General features: G+C 51.0%; 1 protein-coding gene across 1 annotated transcript in view; it reads left to right on the top strand.

Moving 5' to 3' along the window:
- Positions 1 to 12,079, top strand: part of AJAP1 (adherens junctions associated protein 1) — a 139,938-nt gene that overhangs the window by 112,182 nt on the left and 15,677 nt on the right. Inside the window, exons 3-5 of the mRNA XM_007980836.3 lie at positions 5,535 to 5,622; positions 7,944 to 8,189; positions 10,077 to 10,208. Of these exons, the coding sequence (XP_007979027.1) occupies positions 5,535 to 5,622; positions 7,944 to 8,189; positions 10,077 to 10,149 (407 nt within the window). The 3' untranslated portion in view covers positions 10,150 to 10,208. The remainder of the gene's footprint in view (positions 1 to 5,534; positions 5,623 to 7,943; positions 8,190 to 10,076; positions 10,209 to 12,079) is intronic.

The following is a 12,079-nucleotide window of genomic DNA, read 5'->3' as shown; positions in this document are numbered from 1 at the left end:
GTTTCTCTGGAGAACCCTGATGAATACGTTCACCCCTTGGAAGACTCTGCGGGGTCACTCAGAAAACAGCACACTCCTTTGTGTCCCTGCCATAAAAGCTGGTGGCCTTGTTCTGCTGTAAGCATCCCAGTTTTGGAAGATGCATTTTTTTCTTAGCAGCCTGTTCCCAGGAGGTGAGCAACTGACTCAGACTAAGCCTAATGGCTTAGGTTCCTCCAACTCTAGCAAGTCAAGCTGCCTCTCATCTGTCCACCATTGGGTGCTGTGAGCTTCTCCCTAGTCAGGCCAACGTGTTCCCAGAGACTCTTTTTCAAAGACTGCAGTGAAATTGACATTTTGCAGGTCACTGTGGAAAAGGAATGGCTTTTTTGGGATGGAATTGGCACTTTGGGTCCCAATATCACCTGTCACCTGTCATACTTACCCTTGTTGCATGACAGACATTTTTGTGTCCCGTGGCCATGGCTCTTTGTTTGCATAATTCAGACGCTGCAGACTCCTGTGTTGTGAAATCAGCTATGATACGCACAGCAATCTGTTTGCCTTGGCCAATTCCAGGACCATCACTCCTGCCCTCATCCAAGTGTACAAGCCAAACGTGCCTCCTGTCCTAGAAAGAAAGCCCTTGGTGGGTTTGTTTTTACCATGGACAATGGCCTGTATTTGATTCAGCTTCATTTAATAAGACCTTGTTCAGACCAGAGATGGATTACAAACTTCCACATCAATCTTCAGGGCCTGATCTTATTATAAACCACCACAAATATAACCATAAAAGCCCTATTGATTGATGCAGAGCTTGGTAATCCATCTGTCCCCATCTATTATTCTGGGGATAATTTTTCATTATCTGGATGGCAGCTGATTCCTCACGCATTAGTATACAGTGGCAATTACCAGAAGCAGAAAAAGCCCCCACATTAGCAGGAACAATAACACCTGTCAGGAAGGGGAAGCAAGAATTCCTACATAGCATGCTTCTGAGCTCTGGGACCAGGTCTGAATTGCAAGGAGTTTGAAGATGGGATTCAGTGTTGACCTTGGAAGTGGAGAGGGAAAAGTTTGCTTGTGTGTTCCTTCCTTGAGGGCATAGAGTGTGTGCTCCCTTTAGATGACATCATTGTCAATCCAGTCATAGACCCTGGACAGCTGACATGGAAACCTTTCCAGGATTGCTCAGGGGCAGCAGGGTTTGTGGGACAGGTGTTCCTGCCTGAGGTAGCTAATAGCCACCAGAAACTTGACCAGAGGGAATGTTATTTAAGGTGAGAGTATTGAGCGAGACACGAGTGAAGAAGGAGAGACATGAGTGAAGACGGAGAAAAGTCGAAGCCTCCTGAGAATGGTGCCATTTGCATAGTGTGGGAAAAGTCCTTTCCACAGACCAATAAGAGATGGTCCCTCTCCACACAATGATTCCGTAATCTGAACTTTCTTGTGTTTGGCAAGATGCTATTTTTTTAACATGGAGAATATTGAGATAGACGTGGCTGAAATATTTCTAAGAGCCATTGAAGGAATCAATTGGTAAATTTCTGAGTTTTGATTTCCCAAAATCAAAAATCCTGTGTAATTGACTTCTCAAGGGAAACCCTCATGCAAAGTGATTTATCATCAAGTGGCTTCGTATGGACAAACCCAGCAGGGTGCGGCCACTGCTGCTGCGTGTTAAGAGCCAGCCATAAACTAGAGGCTGTGGGTCTCTCTGAAACCAGCTGAACAGCGACCAGTGAAGAGACCGGCACACAGCAAAGCTTTGGTGGTGGGGAGGGGGTTGTTCTAGTCCTTCAAACTAAAAAATTGCAGTTTGATTCCAAGCATTAACCAATCATCCAAAATAGGAATATGCTTGTATTTAATCTATAAGCAGAGCCACCTTGAGCTACTCACTTAAATCATGTATCTGTAAACTGTGGTCCATGGGCCAAACGTGGCCACTGCCTGTTTTTGTAAATCAGGTTTTATTGGAAAACAGCACCATTTGCTTCTTTGCCCACTGCCTGTGGCTGCTTTTGTTTTTGCTGCAATGGCAGAGTTGAGTAGTTGTGACTGAGGCCATACTGCCTGTAAAGCCTAAAATATTTACTGTCTGGTCCTTTAAGAAAAGGTTTGTCTACCTGGGATCCACATGAAGATTTCCACATGGAGGAAACTACTCCTAGCTCTTGGGAAGACTAAATAATGGGGCACATGCTATAAACACCACATGCATGACTTCTCCTGTGTTATTTTGCTTTCTTCTAAGTGAGCAGCCTTCCAAAGAGAGGAAATAATAAAGAGCCCTTCTGAATTTTCCATATTTCAGCCTGCTTCCTGGAAATATTATTGGGACCACATGTCAGAAGTCTCAGTCTTTGTCCAACCATCATGAGGGTCTGTAGTTTATTCTCATAGTTGTAACTTCCTAAGCAGGAGCCCGGGAACCCATTAAAACCTACGCTCCAGGTTTTGAAGCACACGGCTGTTTACTTTGCAAGGAAGGTCTGTGCAGGGGCGGTAAACTGTTGATCTTGAACTTATTTAACAACAGAATGTGGCCACAGGTGTGTGGGATTTTGATTTAGATGTTTGGTTTTCTTGGGGACGCTACAGCAGAGAATTACCTTTGTCCAGGCTCTGCTTGCTGACCAGGGAAAGTCATTTTTCTTCCTTAGCATCAGGCACCCAGTTTGTCAGACAGGTACAAAAAAATGCAGGGTGGAGATGGGTTAAATCGATACCAGGTGTGAAGGCTTAGCTAGGTGCATCTAGGGGTCCTGTAGAAAGCATAGCTGTTGTATGGCGGGTGTGTGTCTGCCCAGACCGTCTTAGCTGGTGATTAGCCCAAAATGCACCCTTCACGTTTTAATGTGGGAAATCTATGAAGAAAATTTACACAAAAGGCAGGAGAAGGGCCTCCAGGGTGAGGCCAATATCAGAAGTAGATCATTATCCTTCTTTCTGTTAACTTGGTTTCTGATTTTTTACCTCTTAGTTACAAGTTTAATCGTGAAGCTAAGATCACATTATCATCAGCATCACCTTCACCATCATCACCATCACCATTATCATATCACTATCATTGTCAGCAGCATCACCATCATTATCATTACCATCATCACATCACTATCACTGTCATGATTACCATCATCATCATTACCATCATCACATCACCACCATCATCATTACCATCACTATCATTATCACTATCACCACCATCTTCATTGCCATCACCGTTATCATCATCACCATCATTATCATCACCATCATCACCATTCCCATCATTATTACCATGATCACCATCACCACCACCATCACCATTATCACCATCACTATCATTATCATTACCATCATCACCACACCACCATCACCATCACTATTATCATCACCATCATTATCACCATCATCATCACCATCACCATGATTATCATTACCATCATCACCACCATCACCATCGCCATCAGCAGCAACCTCCTTCTCATCACAAGAAGCACAGACACAGGATGAGCACATACACTTCGTGACAGCATGGCTTTCTCTTGACTGGGCCAGAGGGAGTGTGTGGGTAGAGAGCAAGAGGAGACTGCACAGGCAACCTACCCTCCGCAGCTGTCCATCTTTTTCAATCCTTCCTCTGCACACGAGGTCTGAGTTGGGTCTCATGAAACTTGGCACATAGGGATTACCAGAGCTGGTAGACACTTCACTGTTGGTGGGATTAGGGGTGGTCCCTGTGGCATAACTTAGCTTTCAACTCATTAGCAAACCAACTTGACAGTCCCAGAGAAGGGACTTGCCTGGAGGTTTAAAGCAGGTGCCACAGCTGGGGCACAGGTTTATGGGAGGTCATTGGCCAGAACGACAGTGACTGCAGCACCTTTATTCAGGGGGCATCAGAGCAGCTGTTGCCTATGGGTGAGCATTACTAGTGCGGCAAGCACACGATAGGTGCAAAACAAACAGTTCCTGAGTCAATGGATAGAAGAGGGCTTGGGAGAGACCCGCCACGCTCATGTGTCTGCTCCACTGTTTGCCAGGTGTTGTTATTCTGTGGGTCCTGGAGGGGAATCCCTCATGAAAAACAACAATTACCCCCAGAGAGGGGGAAACAGGAAGACAAAGCTTGTTTTCTAGCTGTGCCAGCATTTAATCATTTATGAATAATTTCCCCCATAAGGATCATATCCAGCAGAGAGGTAACATCTGTTTAAGAGACTGTCCTTGGGAGGCCGCCAGAAAAATCTTGACACTGAAACCCACCATGCTGAAACACGCACATGCAGTGTTCTCACCCCAGCAGCCCAAGAGGTTGGTCAGGTGTGAGGGGCAGGTCTCTGCAAAGCAGACACCAAGGCGGAACGCCAGGTGGAGACAGGACCGTTGCTTGGATCTCAGGCGGAAGGACACGGGGAGATGAGTTGGAGGAGGTGCTGCCACCTGGGGGCTTGGCGGACTCCCTCACTGCCTTGATCTTCCAGCTTCTCAGGTGCTGAAGTGGACCTTCGGGGTAGCCCTGGCTGGCTAGTAATGTCCCCAGCGTCCTATATGTCCCAGGAAGTATGTGACAGATGTGTAGTCAGAGAAGAAGGTGGTCTGGGGTAGGGACCAGAGGCAGGAGCTGTTGCAGACCTGCCTTCCTGTCTCCCCAGTCCTGGGTCTGTGGTTAGTGGCAAATGTTGCAGAAGGTTTTGGGACAGGTGGGGGATGGGAGAGAATCCCTGCTTTCTGCCATCGTGCCTGTGGGTGTCAGTAAACAGCTCTTGGCCAGAGCTCTACCTGCCCCACTTCTGAAGTGGCTGGTCCCTGTCCTGCCGATTCCAGTGCCTCCCACCTCCCCATTCAGGGATTGGGGCCAGGGCAACAAGGCTAGACCGTAGATTCTCCTTTGGGGCTGTGGGAAGCATCCACCCTTGGCCTGACACTTTCATTCCTGGAACCTCATGAAGCAGTGAACTTCTTAGCGAGGACTCTGGAAAGAGGAAGATGCCACCCAGTGACCCGTGTCTGTGAGGGTGTCACCCCATGTCCTCTTCTTTTTACCTCCCCAATATGTACTGACCCATCCTGGCTCCCCCTGGGTCAGGCAAACCCCGCTCCCACTCATAGGCCAGCAGCCCTGGGGCTCACAGTTCCAGAATAGAAGAGCAGAACTGGCCCAGGGCGTGAGGGGAGAAAGGGGTCACGGGGAATATCTCACCCAGAACTGACCTGCCGCCGGGTAGACGAGGTAGGTGAAGGGTTTGGCAGGTGCAGGAAAGAACACAGCTGCCCATGATCCAAGTCACGGCTTGGAGACTGAGAGGGTGGTGGAAGGAGAGAGCCCAGAGCTGGAGCTCCCCCTTCCTGGACCCCAGGTGAGAGCAGCCTCATGCCCAGGGCCTGCAGTCCAGGAGGAGAGAACTGAGCACCTGTCATGTTGCCCCGAGTTCCCCGCTGTGGATGGGACCTGGCATCCCCAGCTGGGTTGGGGGGATGTGCCTTCACCTTTCCCGGCCCTCCCTCGCCTCCTGAACCTGGTTTCACGGGTGCCCTCTTCCCTCTTTCCTTCTTTCCAGGTCTGGCTGTCCATCAGATCATCACCATCACCGTCTCCCTCATCATGGTCATAGCTGCTCTCATCACAACTCTTGTCTTAAAAAATTGGTAAGGCTCCTTGGGCCCTTCTGGCCCAGAAATGGGGGACTGCAGGGGTCCCTGGGTGGTGAACACAGAAAGGCCCCCGCTTTTCAAAGCCAGCCTGTTCTGCTGGCTTCTGCCCAGGCAGTTTAGCTGCCACGGGCTGCTCGCCGTCCAGCGCTGCCCTTTGGCCCAGCCCCTATCCTGGTTTCCCTGCAGAAGGCCAGCGAGCCCAGCCTTCATGACAGAGCTTCTCAGGGTGTGTGTGGTCCCGGGTTCCAGATTATTTTTCTCGATGCCAGTGTCCGTTGGGATGTTGTCCACCCAGAACACAGTCCCTATTTCTTGTCTCCTCTGCCCCTTCCCTGGAAAGGTAGGGATGCGGCCCTTCTGCCAGCACCCAGTGGGATCCCACATCCCTCACTCAGGCTTGGCGGCCAGTTGCTGAACCAGCCCTGTTTGTATTCGTTCCTCTCAAAGCCACTCTGTGTGCTGAACTAGGTTACCGCTTTGCTCCAGGCAGCCTGCCTTTGCCTATTTCCTCCTGGAAATTGGCCTACTTTGAGGCTGGCCTTGCTGGGTGTACACACCTGATAAGCCCCTGAGAAATCAGGGGACTGCTGGGAGACCCTGCTGTTCAAAAGCGCCTTGGGGACCTCACCTGCCTGCAGCCACTCCTCCAGCAACTGTGTCTCCTTTCGGCATCCAGGCTTAAAACTCCCTCATAGAAAAACAGACCCAAATGGTCCCCTTGCTGCCTGCACACAGCCATATGAATCAGACAGGGCTGATGGTGGAAACTGCATCAGAGCCTCAGAATCACAGGGGAGCACAAGAAAGTGAGAGAGAAAAAGCCAGGCTCTGGGATCAGAGGAGGTGGGACCCCTTGGCAGGACACGGGAGGGTGGGAGGTAGCACAGCCCACAACAGACCTCCCACTCGGCTAGCGAGGGCTCAAAGCCACCTCCTGATAGGTAGCAAACTGGAACCCCGGGCATTTTCTGGAGACAGGTGTTGAGAGAACAACATGGAGTTCATAGCGGGGCTTCTTAGGCAGCGGCTGGCCAGAGGAGGGGCTTTGGACCCCTGGACTGTGTGGGTGTATGGAAGGACAAATCCCACGGGCCATCTCGGTGAAGGGCTTCATCTCCCCAGAGACAGGGGACTTTGTAGCCTATTCTGTCACAGGTTGATGACAAGCTTTCATCTTGCTTTTCCCACACTCGAGCTTATAGCAGACCTTCAAAGAGCCCTTTGGGAGAACAGTCCGGGAGGCTGGATGAGCAAGTTCGATGAACCTGACCTCCCTCTGAGGAAGACTTTTTTTGGGGGGGCTGCCCCTGGGTTTGGCATTCACCTTCTGACCTTGGTTTATGGGGTAGGGGGCTTCTACTCCAGGAATCGGGATTCCTTTCATTGGGAAAACCAACGCAGGAAATAACCAAGACTTAGGAGACAGGCCTATCCCCCCTGCCCCTTGCCTTCGCATAGCCCCTCCCTGTGCACAGGCCCTAAGCATGAAGGGGAAGGGGTGGGCAGGGGAAATGGCCCCCAGTGTGGGCTCCCCATCCAGCAGGGGAGGGGCCTCCCAGCCAGCCCCCTTGTCCGTCCTGTGCTCTCATCATAGAAGCGGCATCCAGCGGCCCCGATTCTTGCTTTCTCAAATCCCTGGAGAGTCAGGGGTGGAAGTCCCATGGTCACTCTAAGTGGCCTCTGGAAACCCCTGTGGTTCACAGGAACTAGACCATAACAGGCAGGGCGTGCAGGACACCTCCCTCCGCAGACCTGATCAGGGATGAGGGACAAGCCAGCTCGTCATTTCCAGCTTGTGTACGTGCCCCTGGGTGGGGTTGAGGACAGGGGCCTTCTCACTCATCAGCTTTCCCCAAAGACGGGTCCACTGTCCATTCTGAGATGAAGGAACGGACCACCCCAACCTGTGCCCAAAGGTTCCCACACGCTCTAGGCCCCTCTGGCAGGAAGGACCCACCACGGCTTTAATCCCGTTGAGGCGTTCATGGGGACACTGAGTCAGCACCATGGTCTGGCTGATGCTCTTTAGTTAAGCAGGTCCCTAGCTCTGCGATCAAATGGCTCGCCACTTACCCCTCATCCTCCCTGCTGTAATAGCCATATTTAAAATTCAAATTTCATTTTTTTTTTTTTAAAAAAAGAGTTGATTGCTTGATTGTGGTTGATCTTTCTGAAGAGGCTGGGAATTACCGTTTAATATGAAATGATGCGTAGCTCATGCCTGCAAGCGAAAGACCCACAACGGAAGTCTGCAGTTGTGCTTGTGGGTTTCTGGCCTCTGCCCGTCCCCCCACCCCAACCTCTTTCTCTTCCAGCTGTGCCCAAAGCGGGAACACTCGTCGGAACAGCCACCAGCGGAAGACCAACCAGCAGGAAGAGAGCTGTCAGAACCTGACGGACTTCACCTCGGCCCGGGTGCCCAGCAGCCTGGACATATTCACGGCCTATAACGAGACCCTGCAGTGTTCACACGAGTGCGTCAGGGCGTCTGTGCCCGTGTACACCGACGAGACGCTGCACTCGACGACGGGGGAGTACAAATCCACATTTAATGGAAACCGGTAAGCTTGGGCTCTGCTAGACCCTGCAGCCGTGAAGCTCTTGGTGGTCCCGACCCCCGGGGGCCACGGTGGCTGAGCTGAGAGCTGTTGGTCGGTTTAGGTCTTCCCTGAGGTGGCTTTGAGGGCCCGAGCCAAGGCGGACTGCTAATTTGGCAAAATGAGAGAGGCAGGGTTGACAGCAAACAGGCGTTCAGCTGCTCCCAGAGAACACAGTGGCTGGAATTTCCTTCCAGACCCCTGGCCGTGGGCAGTGGCGGGAAATGCATAGTCTCCCAGCCCTCGCTCTGAGCTGTCATCCTTCATGCCCCAGAGCTCAAAGGCCGGCCCCGTGGTGGTTATCGGCCTCCTAAATATCAACAGATCACATCAGCCTCCCACCAGAGTCAGCGTCTCTGAGCCCTGTCAATAAAATGTCAGCGGCAAATTTAGCAAAACTATCAGATACCGACCAGACTCCCAGACCGGACGTATGTTACTAAATGCTTCTCCTTTTTTATCGTTCATGTGTAATCCCTCAAAGAAAATATACCCCACAACCACCCGTGAGAATATTTAAGAAACCCTTGAGTCAGCTTTCAAAGGTTTGTCCAGCATTAAATTAAAATATCAATAAGCTTTCCTTTAAGTGAGCATACATTTATGCATCGTTTTGTAAATTAAAATAAAACAGTCTCCAACAACTTGAAGAAAGGAGGAGGCTGGGAGGCTCCACCGTGAGCAACAGAATTAGCACCCAGGATAACACTGCCCCAGGCCCCCGGAAAGGGCTCCCCTGGAACCCAGGGAGAGGTGACTGGACTCGAGTTGTTTTAGAAGGGGCTGGCTGCATTCTCCCTTTCGTTCTATTTGCTGATTTGTTCAGGGGCCTTGGAGAGCGAGAGCTGCTGGGGCTGTCGCATCCATGGTTAACGTGTCTTTGTCCTGTTGGCTAGAATGAGCAGATGTTCCTGAAATACCTTCTGGCCACACCTCTTCTTGCATGTCCACGTTGCATTCTGCCATCTGTGATATTCTCTGTCTTAGACGTTCCCTTTCCTTGCAGGGGAGGACAGTGGCACTCAGAACCTCAGAACTGTTGTTCTAAACCTCAGTGGTTTTACACTCAGACATTTGGGGAGCTCATGGGTGCCATTCCAGCCTTCCAGAAGGCTGAGTTCACAAATAACTGGCTAACAGATTTCCAAACCATTTCACTGAATATGTGGATGTTGGCTTGGATATGAATCTGGGCCAGCGACTGCTTGGGCTGTGTGGGTAGAGGGCAGAGGGCCGTGGGCTGGCCTCTGGTGCTTCACTTTTCCCACCTTCTGTGCCTGTGTTGTGCAGGGAGGTGGGGTGGGGGGATGTCCAAGAGCGGAGTTGGCACAGCTGGTGCTCTCAGGCCCTGGCATGGAAGCATCGGATGGAACGAGTTCTTGCCTTTTGGCCCAAGGTCATGCTCTGTTGAGTTTCACCGGCCTTGGGAAATAATAGCTTAGTCTCAAAGGTGACAAAATATGGGGGAGACATTTTGGGAGCCAGGTTCCATCCTTTCTGTCACGTGCAATAAAGTGGGTCAAATCTGCCATCAGAGGCAGAGACTCCAGGCTCTGGGCTAATCCTGCAAATTCAAAAACGAAAATCTGGAGACGGCACAGCCTGCACAGCAAAGTGCTCGCGTGCCCAGATCCCTCGGTCTGTGTCCTCCAAAACCTCCCAGGGTAGAAAGCATTCGTGGGTGAGGACTTCTCCCAGCCACAGGGAATGGGGGGGGGGTCCTTCCTGGCAAGGCCAGGAGTCCACATTAGTGCTTCCTTTCTCAAGAAGCCAGTCAGTCTCCACCGCAGGCCTGCCCCAGCTTGCCTGTCATGTGTCATGTACCAAAGCCCATTTTTCTGTTCACTGCAGACCCTCCTCTTCTGATCGGCATCTTATTCCTGTGGCCTTCGTGTCTGAGAAATGGTTTGAAATCTCCTGCTGACTGGCCGAAGTCTTTTTTACCTCCTGGGGGCAGGGCAGACGCCATGTGTTTATTTCATGGTAGGTACCTCTCTTTGGACATTCCTGTTTTCATTCTCTTTCCTCCCCTCCCCACTGCCCTCCCCTGTACTCTTTGGGATAATTGGGAACCATTTTAGACATGGTGGGTGGATTTCCAATGGCATCACTTCTCTGAACATGAGCCGGGGACCTGGCCTTTTGATCTTGATGTTGGATTTGGTAGAAGTGCCCTCCCCATCCCAGGGGAGGAGAGTAACAGACGCTCACACACCCTGATTCCACGTCCTCACTATTCTTACTAGTGCCACTCCTTCCCTCAGAAAGGCCACGACGCGCGTGGCCTACATGGCAGGGAAAGTCATTCCCTGAAACAAGTGACAATTACAGCTCTCTTTTCCCGCAACAGGAAGAGATTAGGGCAGCATCTAGGGAGGCAGGAATCGCGCCCCCGTCACATGTCTTTACATCGGGGGAGGGCGCAAGGCAGAATTAAAATACAATTTTGAATTATAAAAATAAAAGATAAGAAAGAAAATGATAAAGAAAGAAAGGGAAGAGTTGAGACATCTACTAATTTGAAGCCAGGAACCGGCACCAAAACAGGATGAATTTTCCACGCTCTGCTGGATGGGAACATTTGGTTTGCTTTCAGTGATATTGACTTTAATGCTAACGTTAAATTGCCTCCTTCTGTGCTGAGTCTTCGGAGCACTCGGGCTGCTGAGGGGAGAGAGCATTTCGCTCTCATGGCCCCACATCCCATGCATTCTATAAGCACGGCCCATGGGTGCAACCTGAGGTTTTCGTGTGGTTTTCATGGTTCTTTTCGATGCTGGGCTTTCTCTGCATCCTCATCTTGCTTCCTTCCAAAGGTGACCTCTGATCCCTTCCATGAGTAGGGAGCCCTATTTCTAGGATGAAATACCAATATTTGAAAATAGTTTTTTCTTACTTTTTGCCCACCTTCTGATATGGAGGACTGAATGGACAACGTCCTCAGGGGCCCGGGGACAGGGAAGGTCTGGAGGACTCAGCCGGCTGCACCTAGCTGTGGCCGGGGAACCGGCTGTAGTCAGAGAGGGGAGTGAATCGGTCAGTTCCTCATCCTGGCGCTAATGGACCGCGTGTTTGCTCCAAATCAAATCTCCAGCCCTCACTCCTTATCCTGAAGCCAACATGTTCTGCCAACTGGCAAAGAAATGGAATTAGATTAGAGTGGGAACCGAGCTGCCCTGCAAGGGCCTCTGCTGCGGCAGGTAAGAGGCAGGTTGTCCCCACCATTCAATGGGGAGATGTGCAGCCTAGAGCATCCGTCAGAAGCCAGTGCCTTTGTCTGCCTCACCGCAGCTCCCCTCATGAAGGGAACCCCCTTTGGAGTGCCAACCAAGCTAGCCACAGCAAGCCGGCTTGCTAGCCGTGTAGTCCTTGACCCGCCTGGTAAGGCCTCTGTAGGGACTGGGTCCTGGTGGTTGCCAGCATCTCTGTTATGATTTTTAAAATTTGTTAATGTGTAATTCATTGACCTGGGAGATGCAGGGCCTTAGGGTCAAAGACCCTTAGTCCCTGCCGCCAAGAGCCACAGGCCCACAGAACTGGAGAGGTCAACTCGAGCGGACAGCTGCCTAATATAGATACTTGCACGGCAGCTCGTGGAACACTTTTTACTTGCTCAGTCCTCCCAGCAATCTCGTTTACAAGTGGGAAAACTGAGGCAGTGGGCGGTTAAATGACTTGGCCGAGGTCAGCTCCCTAGGGGAGAGGGGACGGCTTTCTAATGTTTGCACGACAGCTCGTGGAACACGTTTTACTTACCCAGTCCTCCCAGCAATTCCTTTTACAAGTGGGGAAACTGAGGCAGTGGGCGGTTAAATGACTTGGCCGAGGTCAGTCAGGTTGTAAGTGGTGGGGCT

This window comes from Chlorocebus sabaeus, chromosome 20, assembly GCF_047675955.1.
Source record: "Chlorocebus sabaeus isolate Y175 chromosome 20, mChlSab1.0.hap1, whole genome shotgun sequence".
In the NCBI taxonomy this organism is placed as follows: domain Eukaryota; kingdom Metazoa; phylum Chordata; class Mammalia; order Primates; family Cercopithecidae; genus Chlorocebus; species Chlorocebus sabaeus.
This window is presented reverse-complemented; position numbering and strand designations above follow the sequence as displayed.